Consider the following 25,933-nt stretch of genomic DNA (forward strand, 5'->3'; position numbering starts at 1 on the left):
GGCAGGGACACCTTCCACTAGACCAGGTTGCTCAAAGCCCCGTCCAACCTGGCCTTGAACACTGCCAGGGAGGGGGCAGCCACAGCTTCTCTGGGCAACCTGTGCCAGCATCCCACCACCCTCACAGTAAAGAGCTTCTTCCCTATATCTAATCTAAACCTATCCTCTTTCAGTTTCAGTCTTGTCCATCTTATTCTTCCTTGATTTCCTTATATATAGACATCTCAAACCATCTTATTTATTTGCTGTTTTGGTTCAGGATAAGAGAAATGTTATGCTACCTTGTCAACTTGTCTTCACTCTGCCTATCATCTTCAAATCTTCTAGTGAAACTATTCCTTGAGTCTTTTTGAAAACAGAGTTTTTTTCTATATTGCTCAGAAAGAATCTTCATACATTTAGTTTTTGTGGGTTTAACTTCTATGACTATTTGTTCACTCTTGATTTATAGAAATGGCAAATAAGAAGGGTGGTTTGGCTTTATTTGTGGCTGTATACACCATTTGAAGCTGGAACAGCTGCAAAGGTTCTCTGTTTTGTACCACAGCAGTCCAACTAGCTGGAAATTGTTACTGATTTATTTAAATATTTCAGATAACTGTTTGTAAAGACCATATCACCTATACAGTGGTCTGTGGTATTATTTGTCATCTTAAAATTTTACACTTACTTGCCATCAGCAATGTTGACTGTTCTGAAAAGAGGATAGTCTTCTGGGGCAGGTTTTCCATTTTGGTCTTCAAACAGGAAGACAGGGGATCTACCAACTTCAACACCTACTTGCTGAATTCCTTGCTCATTGTAGACAGACAGAAGGAAGGACTGGATACCTTTTTTAGGTTTTACTGTCATTAATATTGAAAAATCTTCTGGAAAATCTCCACCTGTAAGCAAAGTGATATATACAGTTACAAATTCAGAAAAGATTAAACCATTCTGACTCATCTACCTGAACTCGTGCAAAGCATTTGACACTGTTCTGCATGACATCCCTGTCTCTAAATTGGAGACACGTGGATTTGACGGATGCACCACTCAGTGAATTGGCTGGATGGTTGCACTCAAAGAGTTGCAGTCAACAGCTCGATGTCCAAGTAAAGCAGTGGCGAGTGGTGTTCCTCAGGGGTCGGTGTTGGGACCAGTGCTATTGAACATCTTTGTTGGAGACATGGACAGTGGGATTGTGTGCACCCTCAGTAAGTTTGCCAACACCACCAAGCTGTGTGGTGTAGTCAACGCGCTGGAGGGAAGGGATGGCATACAGAGGGACTTTGACATGCTTGAGAGGTGGGCCTGGGCAAACCTCATGAAGTTCAATAAGGCCAAGTGCAAGGTCCTGCACATCGGTCGGGGCAATCCCAAGCACAAATACAGGCTGGGTGAAGAGTGGATTGAGAGCAGCCCTGAAGAGAAGGACTTAGGAGAAGTAGTGGATGGAAAATTGACTATGAGCCACCAATGTACACTCACAGCGCAGAAACCTAAATGTATCCTGGGCTGCATCAAGAGAAGTGTGTTCAGCAGGTCGAAGGAGGGGATTCTCCCCCTCTACGCTGCTCTCGTGAGACCCCACCTGGAGTCCTGTGTCCAGCTCTGGGGCTCCCAGCATAAGAAGGACATGGAGCTGCTCAAGCAGGTCCAGAGGAGGCCACGAAGATGATCAGAGGGCTGGAGCACCTCCCTTATGAGGACAGGCTGAGGGAGTTGGGGTTGCTCAGCCTGGAGAAGAGAAAGCTCTGGGGAGACCTTATAGCAGCCTTCCAGTACTTAAAGAGGGCTACAGGAAAGCTGGGGATGGGCTCTTTATCAGGGAGCGTAGTGATAGGATGAGGGCTAACAATTTTAAACTGAAAGAGGGTAGATTTAGATTATATCTAAGGAAGAAATTCTTTACTGCGAGGGTGATGAGACACCGGAACAGGTTGCCCAGAGAAGCTGTGGCTGCCCCCTCCCTGGCAGTGTTCAAGGCCAGGTTGGACGGGGCTTTGAGCAACCTGGTCTAGTGGAAGGTGTCCCTGCCCATGGCAGGGGGGTGGAACTAGATGGTTTTTAAGGTCCCTTCCAACCGAAAACATTCTATGATTCTATGATTCTTTAAAGGTTTATGTTTTTCTGCAAGCATAGAGGATTCTGCATACAAACTGTTGGGGCTTTTTAATTCTCCAAAATGTATACATAAAAAATTACACGAAGATAATTTTTTATCTCTTTTTTTCTTTCTGGTCTCACTCAATTCCTTAAAGATATACCTTAATGGTTCTTAAATCATGATCTATATATCTACTGTAAATTTATATAATGATACAATATATGCAAGAACCATGATAATTTCACATGCAATATTTTTCTATTCATCATCTTTTTAGCAGTATTCTAATTTAAAAGCATGCACCACTATGTCACTCAACAAAACAAGTATCCATGTTATAGCAAATATGTTGCCAGGCACTTCATCTCCCTTGATAACCACTTGTTTTACTTTCTCAAAATTTATATTTGAGTCTTTCTAGAATATTATTGTCCATAAAATTGAAAAAATACATAACTAGTTTTATTTAATAGGAGCTTTAGTCAATATCAAAAACCATTTAATTTTCATTTATTCCCTGATGCTTTCTCTTTGAAGTAGAGATTATATATCAATCATTGTTTCAGTCTTTACAACTAAAAATAATCAAAATTAAAAGTGGATGTCACTTGTTTATAAATGGAGGACTGAGGTTTGTAGTCAGTACTGCTCCTGTTGAATCTGGTGGTAAATCTGCATTTCACTTGATGTGAAAGTCTGTTAGGCTTAATAACAAATGAAGTGTAAGACTGAGATTGCAAAATTTGGAATATACATTGGATCTGTGTGGCTTCAGCTGCGATTTGTCATGCAAGAAATAAAGGGATTAGAATCTAATCATAATGCTGGCAATGCATATAACTGCAACATTGTGTACATGAGAGTGGGTAAAATATTGTATTATATTATTGAAATGTTTTAGAACAAGTTTTAATAAAATCATATATTACATTTTTGTAATGAATAAAAGTATGTAAGACTAACATTGAAAGATGATTTAGGAATTGCTTCTTCAAATTGAGAAAATACAAGATTGTTTGCAAGACATGTCTTGTGGGAAAACTGTTTCAGGATTCTATTGAGTCTTCTGTGAAGGCAAGCTATGGATGGCATTAACCCTTTAGTTACAACAAGGAAACAAAATGCATAAAATCTTCATTGCTCTTTAAATGACATACTGCTCTTCTAAAACAGAAAATCCCTAGTTTTAACACTTAGTATATTGCCTGCTGCAATGTTATTTTATGTGCTTCCCACCATCATTTTAACATTTTTGTAGAAGGTTGTTGAAACACTGTAGTAATATAGACCACTTTAGAGCTTGTTTTGTCATGTTGTCTTGAAGGGATCAAAGCTCAATAAATAGGAAGCATTTCATTTACTCTGGTGAGCCTTTGGTCAAGCTTTTTAATGACAAAGCAAAGCTGCTAGTTTACAAATTAAATTAAATTTATGTTATATCTGTTAACATCAGAATAAACAGGTGACAAAAAAAGGAAAAGAAAGAGAAAAGATGACTGTCAACAAAGGCCAAAGAAATTACCTGAAAAGCACTGAACACTTGCCCTGTCTGCACTGTTAATCTGAAAGATATGTTGAAAACACTCAAGGCAGGTGACACTAGTTCACCTAGTCTGGGCATGTGGTCTTCAAACCAGTAACATCCTGTGAAAAAAAAAAAACCTAGGTGCTTTCTAAGAAAGGTGACTGAAAATGAGTCATGTGCCTCAATTCAGTAGTTTCTGTTATCACTGCTGTGACTTAATATTCCCAAATGGTTTATCTTGCACCTACATTGTGTAATTATAAGTAAATTTCCTCCAAACACAGTTTTGATTGAAAAGTCAAAAAATGAGTGACATTCTAACATGTAAAACTTTGTGTATTGTTATGTATATATAGTTCTTGGACACATATCTAGAATAGTTATCAAAGTCTTCTCAACAACTTTTAAATTTCTTGTTTACTGGTATGGTTCTATTTGAATAATAACCAAAAATAACAGTAACAGCTGCAGGGAAAATTGCTAGAAAAATCTTTGCATATGTATGGGTTGCCATTCCTGTTATTCCTATATGCTTTTGTAAAAGATAACTGAAAGCATATAAAGAAACAGTACAACAAAAATCTAAGCAGTTATCTTCACTATTATATAATGTCTTCCAGTCAGTGAAATCAATGCCTATTATATTCTAGGAAGTTGGCAAATATTATTAGATGCATTTTTAAAAGATGGCTATATTCATGCTCCCAGCTTTTGCCATTCATAGCTCCCGTTGAGCTATAGTAGCTAAAAAATATACTTCCTGATGAGTTATAGGAGTTAGATGAAAGCATGCATAGGATGCATTGCAACTTATATTGTTTAGCTAAAATGGTGTCTCACAACTCAGTCTTATCTTGGGTGTCTTCTGTAGTCTTTCCACTAGTATAGAGCACTAAGAAAAAGGGACATGATCACTCAAATATCTTTAAGAATAATCTCTGTACAAGACGGATTTCTTATGGTGGGGAGAGGATGCCTGTTCAAAAGGAACTAATTTCTATAATCACCTCCAAAAAATTGTTTCTAGGTTCTTTACTGAAGCAGAGGACAGCATGACATTTTCCTGTATTAAGCAAAGTTTTGTGGTGGCTTCTTTTTATACTGTGAGTGAGCAATGCTTTTTGTCTCCTGCACAAAGTGTTGCAACAGATTGGTAAAAATCAAGCAAACTCATTCCAGCTGAGTTTGTAAAGAAGAAACTGAAAGCATTAAGAAGAGTACCTAAATTAAAGCAGTCAAAGGCTACAGAAATTTAGATTTCAGCCAACAACATGAGGTACTTATTTGTTCTGGCACTCAAGAATCATATGAACAGTTATTACTACAGCTGCCAGATCTCCTCTTTAGGCTACGATTTGATTTATGAATAAGTGGAAGACAACCCAAACTCTCAGACTTCCAGCTCTAGACTCTCAGGCTTTGATTTAGCAGAAGGTGATTGTACTGTTCTAAACTTTCAAAAATATCAGTGATTCCAAGTCAGTTTAATCTTCTGTCCATTTGTATTTGAATGATCGTTTAAAGTCTTTTGTTGTACCACTTGGCTTCAATGACACATATCGTAAAACTCAGAATATAAAGGTGCCGACTTATTACACTGCGCAACTTGAGCAGTTTTTCAATACAGTGGATCATTTTAGCATTTTTTTAAAGAAAAAGCAGCCCATATTCTGCTAACCTTACTTAGGTGAAGTAATAATTAATTATACACAGTCACAGTAGTATCAGCAAGCATTGCAGACTGTAATGTGCCATTCAGTGAAAGATATTTTCAGCCAGATAGCTCTGTTAACTATATGCAACTTAGTTGAGAGGATATATTAAACACTGAAGAAATTTGTTAAAAAATAATATAAATATTATATCTGTAGAGAATTTTGCTTTGATCTTCCTCCATAAATAAAAAAGTAAATTGATGAGTTAAGTGAACATGTAACGCTTGAACTGTGTTTAGCTGTTTCCCATGTTGCTCTGGGAACACCTTATTACTACAAAATACTGTATGTTTCCCCTTTTTATAGATCTTGGATGATATCTATATGATTGCTACTTAGAAAGACAAAAAAGAAAGCATTTTTCTTTGCCAACATCCAATACATATGTTTATAGACAGATTTGTTCAAACTCTGCATTATGTATCAAAGTTGAAGAATTGAATGTTCCATAATTTTGGTTTTTAATATTCTTACTATCAATTTCCTCAACAGTTTGGGTCAAGTGACAAGTGACAGCAAAATAATGGAACAAAAGTCTCTCCTCAATATCCATAGAATCTCTTCCAAAATGTGATTATTTCATTTTAAGAGCAATTTGACAGAAGATGGAATCACATTACCTGTTATCCACAACTAGCTTTGTTTAGTCCCCAGATACTGAGGTAATTCTTAACAGATGATACTTCTGGGAATGATTTTGCAATGGCCAACCACAACTTATTTCTCCCACTGCAGCATTACTCCAGGAAGTATTGCTTTTAAATGGACTACTGAAACTGGAGGAAACTTGCCAAAGCCAACAAATAAGCTTTCCATCAGATAGCATCATGAAAGAACAGGTAATATCACTTACAGGCCAATTCTGCCAATGACACAGAATTTGATGAAGAGCTTTATAACTGAAGCCAATAAAAACTGACTCCTTCAGTGGATAAAGAGCATATCCTGTCATTCGTATGCAGGCCCAATTCTAGGGATAGCAGAAGTGGGTTGTGGTACTGATGATGGACTACATGCTGTGCATTAGATACCATAGAAACATAGGCAATAAGATAATTTATCAAAGTAATAGCTTTCTGACAATCTTACCTGGGTACAGCTGCTTTGTTGGGGCACTCAGCTGTGCAGTTTTTGAAACTCTGTAGGCGACATCCGATCCTTTTGAATCCCTTCTGTTTGTGCAAAATCCTGCTGTTCTTGATACCCCTTCTGGTGAATTGTGAAATTCTAATGCTTTTAGCACATCAATGGGTTCAGCTGACAATGAAAAAAAAAAAACAAAACAAAACAACGAAAGGAATTACTCATCTTGCATCTCTACAGTATGCAGTCTCTAAAAAGGATATTAATTTCATTGCAAAAGCATATGTGTCATCATAGCAGTAGCTGCATCCCATATGGATTTATTACAGATTACTCCTACACCAGAATATTAACAGGATCATTAATTTTTAAACACATAAGAGTTCATCCCATCCAACGTACTTGTTATGATCAGATTTTCCAACTACTTGACTACACACTGAAAATCACTGTTTCCCAAACGCAGAGAACCTTGGTGATTGAAACTTACAACACATTATTTTAATGAGTGATTTCTAAGAAGTGGAACTGATTTTAAAAGTTTGCACAAGTTTCAGAAGCATTAAGCTACTAATAATCTGCTATCAGAAACTCGCCTGTTGCTAATATTAAAATACGTTCCGATTACATACTTTCTCAGACACAAAGTGATAAAGAAGAAGCTAGTGTCATTTCTCATCCAGTTAGATATAGAAAAATGTATCTGCTTTGCCTGCAAGGAATGAATGGACTGAATCACAGGCTTTCGTTATTTCCAAGTTAAAATTCAAATGGACTTGTTTTGTACTTTAGAGCCCAAGTACAATCAGGTTGCATTTATGCTCAGTTTCTATTATTTAAAGTTGAAATCCAGAGCTGTTACCACACTGATATTGATACAAAATTTTTTATAGATAGATATATATATAAAGCCGACAACAAAGCCTTATTCTTTAAAAGTTCACGGTGACAAAAGGGCCAAGTACTGAATGGACAAGCACTTCAACAGAAGCAGTGAGAGAACATAGTTTGCCTACTGCATATCTTTTCTCTTAGAAAAAATTAAGATGTTCACTCTCATACTCCCTAGAGATCATGGTTTCAGATTTTTTTTTTTGAGTGGAAACAGAATTTCAACAGACCATTTTTTCACTGGGAGTATTCTGCAGTTTTTATGTTGGCAAACTCATAACCACTTTATCTAGAAAGACAAAGTTTTACATGACTTTCACTGATAAAACTAAGAAATGTGTTTGGTAAATATGACCCTTCTTCATGCCTCTGAACTACACTGTGGCATTAACTATAGAATTCATTCTCTGTTATTATTCATTTTCTGTGTCAACAAATATCAACTTAAGGCCCCAAATTCACTGTGTGTGAATATTCATCTATTTCAACAACAATTTACAAACAAGTGAAAGAGTGTAAAAACACAGGCAAAGTGATATTCTAGAGTCACTGATGAAAACACCTCTACATTCTTTTCTTATTATTTGCACAGTTCTAAGCAGTGTTACTACTTCTGTCACTGTAGTATCTCAGAAGTCACGTTGGTATATTCACTATCAATAACAGATATGAACAAAGTTAGGTTTAACTAGCTCATCCTATTAATCTCCTGGCATTGCCAAATATGAAGAACTCAGCTTTGTGGTTAAACCTATCTTTTAATAACACCGATAGTATATTCTTTAAAAATAAAATCTGAGGTTTTCTCAATCAGTCTAGAATGCACATAACTTATTCTGTCTTAAAATATATTCACAAGAAAATGCTTGTGAGCTTCTTAAATTTTTTTCACATGCAACTTCTCATTTCCTTTTTCCGTCAGATCATGTTATCACATCTAAACCCAATAGCCAATGTTTGTTGCAAGTTAATACATTTTGAATGAGTATAACAGTACACACCTGAGTTCATTTAAAATCTACATATCCTGCAGATTCAAGAAATTACGTTTAAAAATTCTAAAAATGAAAGTTTCAATAATGTGCGAATTCTGAAACATTAGTCTCACCTCTCTGTTAAGTACTGACTAAATAATTTTAATGGATATAATGTATGTTCTATAGGCATTCCACACAATTCTAAAGTAACTACCATACTGAAAGAACTGCCACACTTTCTTCTGGTAACCAATGGCTATTTTTGCAGTACCTCTAATAACTTGAACTAGTAAAGCAATGTAGAACCAATCACTGGAAATATTAGTAAAAATTGTAAGTCACTGTATAAGTCAACCACTACTACATTCCTTTTTCCTTTGCTCTTTCCCATAATTCGTACCAGATTCTTCATTATTTTTTAGAATAATGGCTGTTCTTTGCCTGGCTGACTGGCAGAGTATTCACCCATAAACAAGATTATTCATTACTCCCTGCTAGTTCTGAAGCTAAAAAACTTCCAGACAAGAAACAGAATAATAATAGAACAATCTTCAAACCACAAATACCAAATAATAAGAGCAAACATTTTGTTAATAGTCCATAGAAGAGACTTATTTCCACAAACTGTGATTCACAAAATGTAAGTAGCAAAAACACTAGTCAGTTTACAAGGATTTCTAGAAATGTAACTTGTCGTAGGAATGACAAGTTATATGAAGTAACTTACACAAAAAAGGTAATTAGTCTATCTCCAAAGATAATGTGGCTGACTTACTAGTTATAGATCACAAATAACAGAAACTGCTTCCCTAATTAATATAAAAAATTTCAGATAGCCACTTGGACCAACAGTTAAAAAGTAAAGTTCTTTAGAAGTCTTTACATAAACCAGGCAGGAAATTATAAGATTTAATATGCTGCTTTACAAAACTTTGCTTTTCATAGAAACCTACATATCATTCAGTCTGTGAAATAGACTGAGTTTGTGCCTCTTCCTCATAAATGCTTTTGCAACATTCTTATGCGTGTCATTATTTAACCTGGACTTGATTCTCATCAGATGCCCAGATCAGGATGCAAGGAATCCTGTATTTCAGCTGGGAGGTAGCAGGCCTGGAAGTCTCCTCACAGCTGTTATTGCCACCTCCCAGCTGAAAACAGGTCTCACTTTGTATAGTACTTCTTCCCTGCACTCCTCCTGCGTCACGCACAGGGCTACTACATACTGGGGTTTCTGCAGAAGCACCTTCTTTTTGCTAGGGAAAATTCTGTCTCAGTGAATTTTAGGATTTTTTTACATTTTCTGGAACTATGGCAACCTAGTTGGAGCAAGTGTTTAGTAGCACTGACCAAGCTGCCATGACATTAGTCTCAAAATTCTTGATGAGCTCACTGTGCATGTTCAGATGATCTGCTCAGTGCCTCTACAGAAAGCACTAGACACAGTTGTTCTCAGTATGCCACAGAGCACACACATGTAGGAATCCAGTCAAAAATAATCAGCTCCCGAAAAACGGCATAGCTTACATCCTAACTGATTAGAGGTAACTTGTTTGAAGTATAAAGGCCGATGAGAAGTCCTCACACAGCCAACACCGGTCTGTTTAGAAGACCAGGGTAGAGCAGTAGGAAGACAACTCACAGATCCAGGGAAGAGCATAGTCTGGAAGCTATCAGCTGAAATTGTGGCTTCTCTCTGCCAGTTTCTGTAGGTTCTGAAGTGCTCAGTGTCACTATCCTGGGAGCTTCAGCTCTTCCTGAAAACTGCCTCTTTAGCATTCTGCTCCCACACGTTTTCTGGGAATGGTAAGAAATAGCCAGAAACAGTACCAGTGCTAAGGCCATACAGGCCATGCCTGTTTGCATGGTCCACAAATTAAGATTACAGCTTGTATTTATATGGGGCAACATTAATGTAACCCATATATTGGCAGATCAAGGGTCTCTCACAAGAACTTCCTTACAGTGCATAAAGCAGCTTCCCTAAATGATTTTACCTTCTAGTCTAATTTCCTTGGGTAGTTTTCTCATAAGAGATGTAAAGAAAACTGTAAGTTCATGATATATGATGAAATGAGTTTGCATCCTTCCAATTTGGTGCTAAGATTTAAGATAGCAAGGAAACAACCAGCAAATAAGCATCATGCAGACCACTCTGTTCACCAGTTCTTGGGGTGCAGTTAATTCTCCTTATGAAAGTTAGACATCAGCTTTGAAAACTCAACTCTATTTGCCATGGCAAATTTGATAAAACGCAAGATCCAGACCCTGAAAGTGGGTCCCTTCATGCAGATGTTTACGGCCACACTGCACTGCTGCTTGAAGGCCACCTCCTGCAGGCAAGCCAGACAAAGCCTGTGTTCATCAGGGCAAGTCTGCATTTTTCAGATTAAGCTCTCCTGAGTTTCAAACCGCAATCAAAAAGAATATTTCCACTGTGCTACTTTTCCACTGACAGAGAACCAACGGCAGGGAATCATTCTTCTCACTAAATATTATAGTGCAAAGTTCAACAGCATACGTCCTTGATTCAAAAAAGTTCAGAGAGACATGTGCAAGTTTCACTGCCAATTAACAGACTATACAGTAGTAGCCAGAGGAGAAGGGTTTAAAAGCACTGGGATTTCTGCAATGAAAGGAGAATTCTTCAAAAATCCCTTCTTAGAAGACAAAATTGTGTGAGATGGGAACCTGAGTGTCCTGGTAAGTGTAGTAAGAACCTGAGTGTCCTAGTGTCCTTTCAAGGTATCAAACTGTGAAATCATTTAGCTCCAGAATAACTTTCTGGTTTTCAAAAATAATGACAGTGAAGCACAAAAACAAATTAGTGGTGTACCATCTCAAGACCTGATATAACTTGTAACTTGCAATATTTAAAATTGCAAAGCCAAATTCTGGTCTTCATTACTGTGGCATGACTGAAGTACATCCATTCACTCAATGAGCTTTCCATATTTATAGTGATATGGATAAGAACATTTGGTACGGAGCATTTCACATTAAATATAACCCCAAAGCCTTATTTAATCTTCCCTGGCTTTGCTTTTAGCTTTCTTTCACAGGGACTAAATAGGAACCTTAGGGGAAAAAAAAGATAGATTGACAGAAATATAGAATCTTCTAAGCTACTTTAAATGGTACTAAAATATGTGTAAAAGCATGTTAACTAAAAAGAAGAAACAAAAAAACCTTCTGTCAGCAGATCTCTGCTGGGAATTAAAAGGATTCAGTGGAGTTAAGCAGTTGTAAACTGGATGCTAGATCACACTTTTACACTGCCAGGTCAGGACAGAATATCAGGAATGAACTACATGAAGGAAATTTCATGTGTTTTCTGTTTGTTTGGAGAGGAGGAAAGTGCATATAAAAACTGTCTTCCAATTTTGGTTAGCATTTTCAAGCCTAGTCTTCCTGTATATACAACGGTACACTTATTTTAAAGGCTACTACAATGCATTCTATTCAATGAATTAATAATCACATCTTTTAAAAATGTAATGCAATTATAGATTGAAAAAGAACCTCTGTAAAAATCCAGGCTACATTTTGGTCATATATTCACAGTTGAAAATATCATAGCTTTCATTTCATTCCACAATCTCTAAAATGAAATAAAATCTGCATTATTCCTATTAATACTGATATTGATACTACACATATGGATCAAATTCTGATGCCTTTATATTGCATTATACCTAAAAACTACTGCCATTATTCACTGTGATTTCTTCTGGAGTTAAGTAGAAGCTGGTGAAAAATGCAGATTCATTTCTAATATGTTATAATGTCATAAATATAAACAGCACTCATTATACAAGTTCAGAGGACTTGCTTCCTTCACTTTGACTTCCTGATACATTTGAGCTGGAATCTATTACATAATAGGGCTCTCCCTTTCTTTTGGTGGAAACTGTCCATGGAGGGAGGTTCCCAGGTGCCATAACAACACAGGTGATGATATCAGAGAAACGAGGGACTGAGAAACTGCACAACAATGCAGAAACTGAAGTCCTTTGGCCACACAGTCTGTGCTGATGACTTAATCAATACGTGACATCAAGCCTCCTTGTCTTAAGGTTGACCTCAGTTTTCATTACAAATGCTTATCATTTCCACATCTCTTTATGGGAATGCTTCTCGTAAATGACCACATAACCCTGGGTAAAAGGATATACATTACAAGCAGGGATAAGTTATATCAGATGCCAGAAAATTTGCATTGGAATGGTCAGGTCTGGTTCATAACATTTGGATTTATTTAAATGCAGATGGTAATTAAATGAATGGTGTTTAATCATATTTTCTTAGTTTATAAAATATGTATCCTGTCTGTAACTGAGATTGTGGCAAACTTAGTATCTCAGTGATAGGCAACAAAATTTCTTGTTTGTGCTTCAGCAGCCACCATTAAAATTCTCCATTGTGATAAAGCTCATCTGACCCTGGAAAAGCAAACTGTACAGAACACAAAAAAGATGGATCAGCAGTGCATCTAACAGTGCAATGTCATCTTTGGAATTACACCAGCAGCAATCATTTTGGACAAAAAGGTAAAATCCATACATATTAACTTTCTAGCTATAATCATGTTGTAAAGTTAATTATCTTTATTTTAATGACTTTGCATTTATGAAAATGTTTTGATTTACAACAGTTGCTTTTCAGTTTTCTAGCTACTGATCAACTGCAGCGATGACCCAAAACCAAAGTAAGTTCTCCATATAGGCTTACTCAAATCAATCTAGCAGGTGACATTAATAGAAATGCTAAGTATGTAAATGTTAGGCCACTAACACACACTGAAAATAGAGCTGTATTGTTCCACATAAGTAGAATCACAGAATCACAGAATCAACTAGGTTGGAAAGGACCTTGAAGATCATCTAGTCCAACCATTAACCTAACACTGCCAGTTCCCATCTACACCATATCTCTCAGCGCTACGTCGACCCTACTCTTAAACACCTCCAGGGATGGGGACTCCACCACCTCCCTGGGCAATCCGTTCCACTGCCTAATAACCCGTTCTGTAAAGAAATACTTCCTAATACCCAGTCTAAACCTTCCCTGGCGCAACTCGAGGCCATTTCCTCTTGTCCTATCGCTTATTACTTGGTTAAAGAGACTCATCCCCAGCTCTCTGCAACCTCCTTTCAGACAGCTGTAGAGGGTGATGAGGTCTCCCCTCAGCCTCCTCCTCTCCAGACTAAACACCCCCAGTTCCCTCAGCCGCTCCTCGTATGACATGTGCTCCAGACCCTTCACCAGCTTCGTTGCCCTTTTCTGGACACGCTCGAGTAATTCAATGTCCTTTTTGTAGTGAGGGGCCCAAAACTGAACACAGTAATCGAGGGGCAGCCTCACCAGTGCCGAGTACAGGGGTAAGATCACTTCCCTGTCCCTGCTGGCCACGCTATTTCTGATGCAAGCCAGGATGCCATTGGCCTTCTTGGCCACCTGGGCACACTGCTGGCTCATGTTCAGCTGGCTGTCAATCAACACCCCCAGGTCTCTCTCTGACTGGCAGCTCTCCAGCCACTGCTCCCCAAGCCTGTAGCGCTGCTGGGGGTTGTTGTGACCCAAGTGCAGCACCCGGCATTTGGCCTTATGGAAGCTCATACAGTTGGCCTCAGCCCATCGCTCCAGCCTGTCCAGATCTCTCTGCAGAGCCTCCCTACCCTCAAGCAAACTTACTGAGGGTGCATTCGATCCCCTCGTCTAGATCATCAATAAAGATGTTAAACAAGAGTGGCCCCAAAACCGAGCCCTGGGGGACACCACTTGTGACCGGCCTCCAACTGGATTTAACTCTGTTCACCACAACTCTTTGGGCCCGGCCATCCAGCCAGTTTTTTACCCAGCAAAGAATGATCTGTCCGATATCACTCTAAGCAGCTAACATGTATGTGTCAATAAATTTACACTTAAACATATGAAATACTTGAGCTCCTGTTTCTTAGCATACATATCAGCTTCCACTCACAGTATCTTACTAGTAATTTAAGTCTGCTGCTGTCAAAATTTAATTGAAGAATTCTGTGTCAGATTTATTTCATTGATTGCAAATTACCTGGACACTCTATTAATAGAATCTTTGTTATTTACAAAATAAAAAATTTTCTGCATATTTGTATTTCCTCAGAAATTCTTTTTAACCTATATAGGCTAATTGGTTATCAGACAGGTTTCTAATCATCCTTTCCTACATACAGCTGTATTGAGAAACAGTTTATGGGTCAATTCCATGAGTAGCTGCAATTCCCAACTGAGCGTGGATCTCAGTATTTTGTCTTACTCAGATCTTAAGAGGTCAAATATCTAGAGTGATCCTATCACAGATGCAGGCAGTGGTCCTCAGTAGCCTGGGAATACATGCAGATTGAAAAGATATTATTCATTGAATTAAGAGTTCTTTGGAGTGAATTTAATTACTCCGTAAGAGATAACCAAGGAAGTCAGAATTGACAAGTGTCCTTCTTATCTACAAGGTCCCACACCTTGAGTTTTCTTCTATTCTACACAGAATATGCTGCAAGCCACTCAGAAGCTTCAGTGAAAAACGAATATAGCCTTGACCTTTTTAGGTAGGCTATACCAAACCCAACATCTGTTTTCTTTCCATGGGCTGTACAGCAAAGCATTTTTAGCTGCAGTTAAAGATGCTGGTGACTGAGAACCAAGCAGTTCAAAACAGACTTTCATTAAAGATAGGGTATACAGAGGAAACAATCACCTGTATTTTCAGAAGGAAGGACTTCGCTGTCAGTCCTCAAAGTGACTCCAGGACTGACAGGAGAGTGACTGTGGCGGCAGCTTCTGGCTACAAAATTCATTCCCATAAGAAATTGTTCAGGGGATGACTCAGACTAAAATATTTTTCCTTCTGTTCAAATGGCTAATAAAGCATAGAAACTGAGATCCTATTATATTTAGATTTTGGTTGGGTAACTCTTGGGTCTTAGCCTCTTAATTTTATGAGAGAGCTCAGGCACAATGATCCTTCCCTATTCAAAGGCTATGTTCACTTACATAATTTACAAGATGCTCCCAGATTGCATGCTGGGGGACATACTTTAAATGCAAATAATAAAAAACTCAAGGGAAAAAAAAAGAGCCTATTCTTTACTTTACAGATATACCTTAGCAAACTGAGTGTGCAACAGTTTGCTGTATTGTTAATAACTTGGGTAACTGTGGCTTTTCCTTTTTCAGATATAATAAACAGTATTTTTATAATAAACAGTATTTTATATTTTTTAGATATAACAGGTAACTTCAAGCTATCATAATTCTTCAGCAATGCCCTTCTTATAATTAATATGAAAGTGAAAATTTATCAGAGAAGACTCCACAAATAGCCTGTAAGAGTTACAATCAATAACTTGTAATTACTGAGATACAACCCTGAAGTAGGAAAGAGCTTAATTTGCCCCAGTGAAAAGAATTATCTGAGAAATTTAGGAATACTAATGTTTCTAAATTAATATTATTTTACTTCATATTTTTCCACGGAAATATGTTTCATTCTGCCAGTAATCTGTTCCAATGGAACCCCCGCAAAACTAAAACTCAAAAAGTGTTGAAACATTAATCTTCTATTATAAATGGAGTGGTTTTTTTAAAGTTTAGTCCAGTTTTATTTCACTGTGACAGATCATTTAAAGAGTAGAAGCTATAACCTGGTAGGCTAAAATATGCATACTTGGTGAGTTCTGATGAAGGGACTCCTTATATTTGTGGACAAGACTTTCAAAATAGGCTACCTATGGTTAGATTTTTAGGTATATATTTAGGAACTTAAATAGAAGGTACTGGCTGCTCCACAGTTTTTTGAAACTATGCTACCTAATAAAGGCATAATAGCCTACAGTTACTTAGTTTATTTACTTTTCTTAAAATTCTGAATCTTCATAACTATAAGTGCTCATTCTAAGGACTCTGCATGTATTCTATGGGTGCATAAAGGTAAAAAACTGCTAAGATGAAGGTTTCTAACTGACACTCATTAGACAGTCCAAGGCTTAATGAATGTAAGAGGTGAAAATATTTTCATGAACAAGAACAACTCATGTGAAGAGGTAACTAGTCTTTGGTTTCTGCTGTTGACCTCTCAGAACAGTGCTGTCAGGCAAGAAAAAGGGACAAATGTTTTTCTTTTAAAAACAGTCTTAAATACAGATTGTGTGAAAGTTCTTCTACATAGGTTTATTTTAGCTACCATTTGTCAAGCTGTTTCAGCAGTTCTCCTACTGTGAAACCTGATAACTTTTCCCCTCCTTACATTCCTTCTCCCAGATTATTAGTCCAGCTTCTGATTCTATCAACAATTAGCAAGCAGTTTAGTTTACCAGCTAGACCTAAATTTGCTAGAGCAGAAAGAGTAATAAGTCCTGCCACTTTGCCAAATTATCAATAAGGAAGTCTTCACTAGCAGCGCCAGAATATGGACTTGTTAAACTGTTAGTTTGTTGACCTTTAGGATACAATACAAGACCCATCTACTACTAGAAATCTGTGCTATTTCTAATGTGGTAGGAATATTTTTGTTCTTATTTTTATCTTTATACACTTTTACTTATTGTGGGCAGGTATGATGGGTATCTTTTAAAAACAGAAGTACATACAATTATTATTAGTGTTTACTAATTTACTGTGTTCTTCATCTGTTAAGCATTAATACAGGAGTAAACATCCAAGAGCAGGAATTCAAAAGCATGTTATGCCCAAAATGCTTCACTGAGTTTCCCAGTTCTTACGAAGGACTCTTATCACCTTCCCTCTGCAGGCTCTAGTCTCTGTATCTCAAGAAATGATTCCCTGCAGTTCTGCCATAGGTGTCTAAGCACCAGAAAAGGATCAGATACCCTCCTGTCCTCAGCATTTCCTACTGGCTAGCTCTGGGCACATATGGGCTTTCTCACAGGCTTTTGGGATTGGCAGTCTGAGAATCGCCTGCCTCCCAACTCTACTGAGAGCCCAGGCATGTAACAGGAGACTGTTCTGGGAGCAAGCATCAAAAGCATCAGTTCTGCAGTGCCCTTTATGAAGGTTCTAATACTTTTCATAGATGTTAACCAAAGGACTTTACAGAACTGGATAATATGAACTCTCTGCTTTGTGGGCTGCCAAACTGAGTTACAGAGCATCTTCCTCCAGGTACAAAAATGAAACCAATTAAGCTGCCTAAAGTAATGTTATTTAACATAGTGCTCCTGAAAATCAAGCTGTTTATGAGATTAACTGAATACATATTGCCCATGTATATATTTCTAGAGACATACTACAAGGTTGTTTTACCTGTTAAAATTTTTCCTACATGTTAGCATTAAGATGAATCATGTAATTGGGATCTTGGCTGGCGACATTTTTAGAAAAAGGTGCTATTGCAGTGCTTTCATATTTAATGATTACAAGAACTAGAGATTATCCAGATGCATACAGGAATGCTTTAAATGGCCTATGACTGACTAGTTCACCAACAGAGGGGTTGTGTGAAACTGCTCAGAACTGGCTACTGCTCTTTCCACACCAGTTATTTGGAAATTTTTTATTTACTTCCTATGTTGCAAAACCTACCAAATACATAATAGTATTTCAAAGACAATAAAGACAGTCTATGCATATGAGATGCATTTTGATAATCACCAGCTACTAACTATATCTATTTTTAAAGACCAATCTCTAATGCTCATAGAGTAAAAATCCAACCAACCAACAAACCACTTAAATGCCACGTTGAAACGAGTGGAAAACTTGCCTATATACAACTACACACTCAGGTCTTTCATAAGGTTAGCTTGCAGGCTTATTTATTTACCGGACACATTCAGCAAAAAATAAGAATATTTCTGGGTTTTGTTACATTGCACAATTCTGGAGTGTAGTCTAGATTTTGAGACTGATATTTCATACTTGCTTTATATATTTCACTACAAAACATGACTTTTTTTATTACTTAAAACCTTGTTTGAGACTAGATAGGTTGTACTTTTATCACATGTTCAGCAACACTGGCTACAATCAAGCGCTAAAGTCCTGACCCTGATTCCATAAAATGTTTCACTTGTTACCCACTACCCACTGGGCTAGTTCATCATCTGGTGCAGACCTGTATTGTTCCATCAGTTGACAATATTTTAACATCTGGCTCATTATTTCTGTAGAATTATTCCTATTTTACAGCACAGTAGATTATATCAGAACTGCAGTCCAAGTGTCTAACTATGTTGAGGCCTCTGCTAAAGATTAAGAAAGTTCTTTTTGTGCAGACAGTGGAGACAGTACTTCCACCTGTGAAAAATCAGCAAAACAAGTATTAACTTCTTGGAGTATCCCGCTTCTATTACCACATCAAAAAAATACACAGTCTAAAAATGGTCACTGCTACAGGAAGAGACACAGTGTTCCCTTAACAATTGAACATGAAAGAAATTGAGCCCACTTAAAAGCTTTGTCAATCAAGGTATTTATTTAAAAAATAATCCCAATAGACTTCCAAAATAGCTTCTAATATATGGAAGTTTCAAATTGTGGAACATTTGTACATTTATTTCAGCTATAAGCATAGGAAAAAAACAAAACACAGCTAAGGACAAGATTTACAAATGGTACCATTTAAAGTAACCCTATTTAATTTGACAAACAACTGAATGTTTTTTTTAAATTATACAACTAAAAAATTTCAAAGGTATTATGTCCCTTTGGAGAGCAATGCAAGGAAATCAGACCCAATTCTGTATCCTACTGATATTAGCAGGAATTCCACTTAAACATACAGCAAGGTTGTAAAATGTTGATTTTTATTTTTTTTTTCATAAACTATGAATGTTTGATAACCTATCAGATTACTACGATAATTTCAGTTAATACACATGTAAGGGAGAGGGTAGGTAAAATTTAGACTAGAGTAATACTTTAACAATGTGACCATAATTTGACTCAGAACTAACTTAATTCATATTATAGCCTGATTTTAGCTGCCAGTGACATTATTCATAGCAGGATCAGGATCTTCTGGGTTTTAATCATATTTTGTAATACATCTTTCAATTTGCTTTGGAGCAAACAGTTTGCTTCCATAATATCAGCTCTGTCAAATAACTTTTATTTCACATACTGTATGCATTAACTTTGACATACAGTGAAGTCCCAGACCTAGAATTTACAAAGGTTTTTACAACTTCTTATGCGTGATAATGTGCTAAAAAGAATTCAGATTCTGCCAGATTCTACTACTATTGTAATAACGGGGTCAACAATTAATCCTTACATTTACAGTCTCTAAACTTGCTATTTAATACTGAGTAGTACAGTTAGAAACCCTTGCAACAGGCATGTGTGTTCAACTAATTCCTTTTAAACCACTGCTCTCTATTGTGTCCATCCAGAGGGCAAATCTTTATCACTGCATGAGACTTCACATTCTTAGAACACTGGAGATTTCTCCCAAGCTCTGCTTAATTTATTCCCCCCTATTACCAACAAATACTCAGAACAACAATAAATTAACCAATGCTAGGAGGATTTCTTCTGAAAAGAAGCAGAGAGCTCTACAGAGAAAAGAAAAGCAACTTCTTAATCTTGCTGGCAGATGGAAACCCTACTGTTCACCACTGTACAAAACAAATCTGGGAGAGACATAATTGCTCCAGTGTGTTTTAGGTATAACTTCACTTCAGTAGTAATGGCATGACTCTTTTATCATGCTGCAACCTTGTTAGAATTAAGGGCCCTGTTTGGAGGAGACCAAATAACTTTGGGCAAGACAATTGTAAAACTGAGTACAACTCCTCTCCTACATTTTGCAACTGCTACAGACACCATTTTTGCCAACAATAGCACCAGGAAAGGTTTTATATCAAAGATTATTTTTCCTAGTGACATTCCAATAATTGGTACTAGGCACAGACATTATTTCAAGCCAAAAACACTGAATATTTGTGGGTATTCTATACGTACTTATATACAGTTACATTTGTTAAGATACACACAAAACTGAAGTTAAGAAACTTCTTTTCTGCAGAGCTAGTAAAAAGACACAGTTTCCTGCAGTCTGAATAGTCGTTTCTGAGACCCTTGTGAAGTCTCCCTCTAAATTAAATGCAAAAATTCACACTCTAGAGAACCTAAACCACCTATCAGTCATTTTTCTGTGTCAGATATCTGCTGCTTAAGTTGAAATAACTACTTTACCTTTGACATAATTTTTAAAAATCTAAATTATATAGCAAAACATACATATACATGCAGGTCTCTCTTGCTCTATACTGGGAAGACTGACCATTTCACCTGCAGATCCCTGGGACTCAGAAAAACTTCAGCTAGGACCACTGGCTGAATCTAGTGAAATTGCCATTTGATTTAATCACTTTTGCTCATTTTGTGAATATTTATCTGAGAAACCCATGTACATCCTCTGTTTCTGAAGGTTAAAGGCATTTTGTTAAACTAAAATTAACACACAAGTCTATTTCACTGTAAAATAAAGGAACAATGAAAATGTTTATATTCTTTTTCAACCATAAGAGTGAACTGATCAGTTAACACCAAAAAGTGCTTTATATCACTAACAGTTCTGAGAAGATATTAATACATTTCTAGTTTAAAACACCTTTTTGTACAGGCTTAGACTAGCCAGATACATTAGACAGTTTTCATTCACGAAACAGATCCGTATCTTCCCAGTGTAACTTACTAAGCAATTACAAATAAGTAACAGTGTTAAGTGTGCATCCACAAAGAAAACTCTCCTTTTGCCATCACTAGCAGGCCCAGTTCTGCATTCATTCCTTCTGCACCTAGAACTCCTACTAGTTTCCAAGCCTGTGTGTGGGAAGCACAAGGAACCTTTGTATTTCTGAAGATGACTGTAAAAAGTATCTATTCTATATTACAAACAAATCTGCTTGTCACTTACACAGAAGGTCCAAAGTGTATTTTCTATATATAGCTTCATAGCCTCATTTTCAGTAAGGATTCTTAAATCTTTTTGCACTCAGATTAAGAGCTGGATTTCCATTTGCTTGAAAAAGCTTGTAAATAATAAAAAGACTGATTTTTCATTTCTTGCCCATGAAACTTAAATCAGTATCACAACAGTGCATTGATGCCAGGCCCTTACAAAAAAATTTATAGTGTTGAAGCCATGCCATTTTGACTAAATGAGTTTATTCATTCCAAACACATTACCAACAGATTTAGTATTAAAGGTGAGGAAGGGGAAAGGAAATCAAAGGATGTCTTTTAAAATACTGTATTTTGTTTACTTTAGCCAAGTCATAAAGCAAAAATATTTTCTAAAAAGAGCTGCTTCAGAGCTGGTGGGCACTGAGCTGACCAAGTATGAGTCACTAGTTTTCCCATTCAGTTGCTTCTCACTTCTGTAACTTTTTCTCTCTAAAGAAGAAATAGCTCAAGAGCTCAATCAGATCTTCACACCCCCTTTCTTGGTACTATGAAAGACACCTCATACTTCTCTTTCTTTTTTGTGTTAAATAAAGAAACTTGAAAAAAAGTCAAGAATTTTAGGAATTTTTGAGGTTTCTCTACATGGAATGGATTCTGTTGTCTTAAAAAGAAGTCACTTTATACGAATATACCATGTGATTTTCTTTACATAGGGGTAGCTTATGAAAAGACAATTGAAGAATATAGGATTTAATTCAACAGCGTTTATAAGGGCAATGATTCATATCTTACCCAGCATTTTCATTTAGTCATATTGTTTACCCGCTGTAGTATGCTATTTTATTTTATTCCCTAGTATTTTCCTTCTCCTACTTTGAAATATGAATCATTAATGTCCTAATTTATCTTTTAACTACTTTAAATAAGATTAGAATCCATAAAAGACAATTCAGAAATATCTCACTTGTACTCCATTAGGGAAATTAGGTCAAATTCTATTGCCTCTGTAGTCAATGGAAAAACTCTTACTGACTTCAATAACAGATCAAGCCCTAAACACACAGCTCCCTGTAGTTTCTACGCAGATGGCATACTGTATTTCAGAAAAGTTCAAGAACTAAGTTCTTTTCAGAATGCTTCCACAAACACGAGAAGCCTGTAGTTTTATGTTTCTGAAATCTCCTTTATACAGAAGACCAGAGGAAAAGATTTTTAACGTAGCTTTGTAAATAGTTACCAAAACCGAAGTAGTCTGTCCAATGTTGCTGAATATATTTCAGTAAGTACCAGATAACTTCTGTTGATTTTTCCTGGGCTGCTTGGCTTTAGATTTTTGCCTAACTTTTCACATGCATCCAACCATTATGTAAAGATAATCAACATAAATCCTACTTAATCAAGTCAGTTCTACTGTGAATGGCCCCATGAAAAGTGGCCTAAGAAATCTACCATGCCTTTGCGGACAGTGTTGTTTCGACATAGTAATGAGGAGCCGAATCCTTGAAGCCCTGCGAGGTTAATTCACCCTGGGCGTAACTCCGCTGGAGTCCGTGGAATCGCAACAGGGATGAAATCTGACCCTTCCAGTCCCTGTCAGAAATGGGGCCAGCAGAGGGCAGAAGCCCTGACTGATCTGACACCGTCAAGGTTGTGCCCAGGTATGAAGGGCTTGAATGGCAAGCGATCACCTTACTGTGCTCCCTCTGGGACGCCTGCGGATTCAGAAAATGGGACTTCAGATCGAGAAGTACCTCCCTATGCATAAAAAATGAATAAAATTAATAGAAAATGCATAAAAATGAAACCTCTCTTGTCGGAGAGTTAAGCCCCTCCATGGATGTCAGACCCACCGAAAAATCAAAATCTCGATCCCAGCCAGACTGGCCCCCAGATGCGCCTGCGGGCTCCGGTGGGATGGAGAGGCGGAGGGAGGGAGGAAGAGGCAGCATTTCCACCCCCGGCAGGAGAGGAAAGGGCTCCCGCCACTGCAGCTCCGCGGCTGTGCGAGCACAGCTCAAAAACCCGGAGCGCCTCGGCGGGCGGCCGAGGGCTGAGTCGTGCCGGGGAGCGGTGCGGGGGAGAGCGGTGCGGCGGGGAGCGGTGCGGGGGGGACGAGGGGGTGGTGCGGGGGAGGGGGCAGCGATTCCCTCCTGCTGAAGCTGCCGCCTGGCTCGTGTTCCCACTGCAAGTCCCCCGCGGGCTGCACCCTGCCCACCAGGGCCACGGACACCTAAGGGACCACTCGATGCCCCCAGGGAGGCTGCAAAGAGGGAAGGAGTCTGGGGACGGCGCCCCGGTGCGGCCACCGCCTGTGTGGAGCCCAGCGACCGTCCGGCTGAGCCCCCCCGAGCCCCCCCGCCCCGCCGGGGCACCACCTGCGGGGCGCCGCTGCCGCCGGGAGCTGCTCTCCTCAGCGCCTGGCGAAGGGCCCCTCCAAATGTATTCTCTCCTCTCGTCCTGGAAAACTTTTTGCCCACTGAAACCCTCTGCAGAGGGAAAAAAGAAAAAAGCGGAGAACGGAGAAAATCAGAGGGGAGAGCCTCCACCCCCCAACTTTCCCTTTCCTCGCCCCTCCGAGGAGAAGGCAGATAGTTGTCGCTCCATTTCAGCCACAACTTGGTGAACTTGAGCGGAGCAACGACTCTGTAGGTTCCACAAAACCGAAAATCGTACGCACGCTCCACAAAACTGAGTTTAGTGCTGGAAAAGGTGAATTCACTCCGTTCAACAAGTATTCCTTTAATCTTCCCACCCCGCCAGTGCGTCCCTTTTACTGCATTAAAAGCACATTCGAAGTTAAACGCTGAGGCTGCCACCCCTCCGCGGCACCTGGGAGGGAGGTGCCCCGCCCGCGCTGCCAGGGGCTCCCGGCGGGTCCCCGCGCCCCGGGCCGGCCCCGGGCGCCTTCGTGCCCTGTCGCCTCCCCAGCATCGGGAGCCGCGCTGACAGGTTTCCCCTGAAACGCGGCCCCAGCCGTGCCCTGGGTCCTTCCCCCCGAGGGGGGAGAGAGGTGACTGTCCTCCGCGGCTCCCCTTGGCTTTCTTACCTCCTCTGACCTCTGCAGCCCGGAGAAGGATAGCGAAGGTGATGAGCACGGTTACGGCCGACTCCCAGGGCCACCTTCTCGTTTTCCACCTTGTGGACCATCTCTGCATCTCCATGCTGGGCACCCACAAGTGTGAATTAAACCCGGGCGCCTTCAGTTTATACCAGCTCCGTCCTCTCCACTATATTCCCAGGGACGATTATTTCTCCTATAGAGCCATACGTGGTATACCAAGAGGGGTTTTCTCTCTCTCACCCCCCTCCCTCCCTCTCTGCCCGGCCTTGCGCAGGCCCCTCCGACCCGTCCTCCCTAGTGCCCTGCCTTCAGACTGAAGGCAGATGAGGGGTTTTAATCAAAACGCGAAGAGCGCCGCATCCCCCTAAAGGCTTCATCCCGTCAGAGGGCTGGGCGAGAGCCTCCCAGGGCCACCCCTGGAGCCCAACTGACAAGCCAGCCGCCGGGCGGAGGCCAATCGCGCGGCTCCCCCGGCCGCCCACAGCACCGCCCTCCGCCTCGGCGGCGGCACACCGGCCGCTCCACGGCCGCCAGCCGCCCGCCGCACCGCCGGCACGGCGGAGAGCGGCCCCCCGGGAGGCGCTTAGGGAGCGGGGGGCGGCGGGGCGGGAGCCAGCCGGGGGACGCCGCCAGGCGGGGGGGTCCCGTCGCCGGGCCACCGCTGCCCCCCCCAGTGCCACCGCCGCCCCCCGCCCGCCCGGAGCATGCGCAGTGCCGGCCGCGGCTCCCCTCGGAGCGGAGGGGCGGGCGGCGCGAAACGGGGATGGGCGGGGGGGGCGACCCTGGGGACGAGCGGAAGGCAGAGGGAGGGGGGCGCCGGGTGGGGAGGGAGCGAGGCGGGGGATGTCTGAGGGGAGAAACGTGCGTGAGAGGAGCCGGGGCGCTGAGGTGAAGGCCTGCTGCGGGGTGGCCCTTCGGGCGCCCCGAAACTCTGCCCGCTGGCGCGGCGGCAGGTCCGGCCCCGGCGGCCCGTACCCCCTCACACCCGCTCCCAGGCGCTGCTGGTGGTCACACACACCCCTTTGGGGGACCTCCGGGGACTCCGCTTTAAGGGCGCTGTAAGAAAGGAGGGAGCGGGGTGATGAAGGAAAAGCCCGCCACCGAACAGCCATCCCCATTCCCCGCCTCACCACATCCTGGAAATCGGGGAGCGAGGTTTCACAGCTCCTCCCCGAGAAACCTCCCGTCCCCACCCGTGTCCTGCTGTCCCACTTGTGCAGCAATCGGTACCGGGCACCGACCTGTAGGTAGGTAGAGGAAACCTGTGCCTGAGCCGAGTCACGCAGCAGGTCCGGTCGAGATCGTCCGGAGGGATCACGCTCTGCCCGGCTCCTCTGGGAAAGGGGAGAAAACTATGGTCACATTTTAGTAGAAGTATATATCAGTTCTTCAAAATTTGCCTTGATTGAGATCTTTCTACTCTAACGCCTTACAGCAATTAATAAACCTATGGTTTATCCACAAAACACGTTGCTTTTATGTGTCAAATTTCAGAAATGTATTATCCTTTCCTGCAGTATCTTACGTTTTACTGCACTGTATTAATATAGCTATCTCCTTCCATCCTTGATTTGCTGAAATAGTTGGTATTACTGTCATTAGATTTAGAAATGAGGGGACCGAGGTGCATAGCACAGTTACATCTAAGCTCCCTTAAATGCTTCGGGTGCCATTCTGTGAAGAGAT

The 25,933-nt window shown here is 40.0% G+C and overlaps 1 protein-coding gene across 4 annotated transcripts in view; it reads right to left on the reverse strand.

The window, feature by feature from the left end:
* The window catches only part of COL11A1 (collagen type XI alpha 1 chain), a 164,480-nt gene extending 138,903 nt beyond the window's left edge, over nt 1–25,577 (reverse strand). For 3 of the 4 annotated variants that reach the window (XM_074876655.1, XM_074876654.1, XM_074876657.1), the window contains exons 1-3: nt 24,233–24,442; nt 6,419–6,586; nt 671–884 (exon numbers count right to left, since the gene is read on the reverse strand). In XM_074876655.1, coding sequence (XP_074732756.1) covers nt 671–884; nt 6,419–6,586; nt 24,233–24,347 — 497 coding nt within the window. In that variant the 5' untranslated portion in view covers nt 24,348–24,442. Of the gene's footprint in view, nt 1–670; nt 885–6,418; nt 6,587–24,232; nt 24,443–25,488 lie in introns of those variants that run through there. The other variant, XM_074876656.1, reaches the window with a different exon arrangement.
* Nucleotides 25,578–25,933: the final 356 nt, after the last annotated feature.

Source organism: Strix uralensis, chromosome 8, assembly GCF_047716275.1.
Source record: "Strix uralensis isolate ZFMK-TIS-50842 chromosome 8, bStrUra1, whole genome shotgun sequence".
In the NCBI taxonomy this organism is placed as follows: domain Eukaryota; kingdom Metazoa; phylum Chordata; class Aves; order Strigiformes; family Strigidae; genus Strix; species Strix uralensis.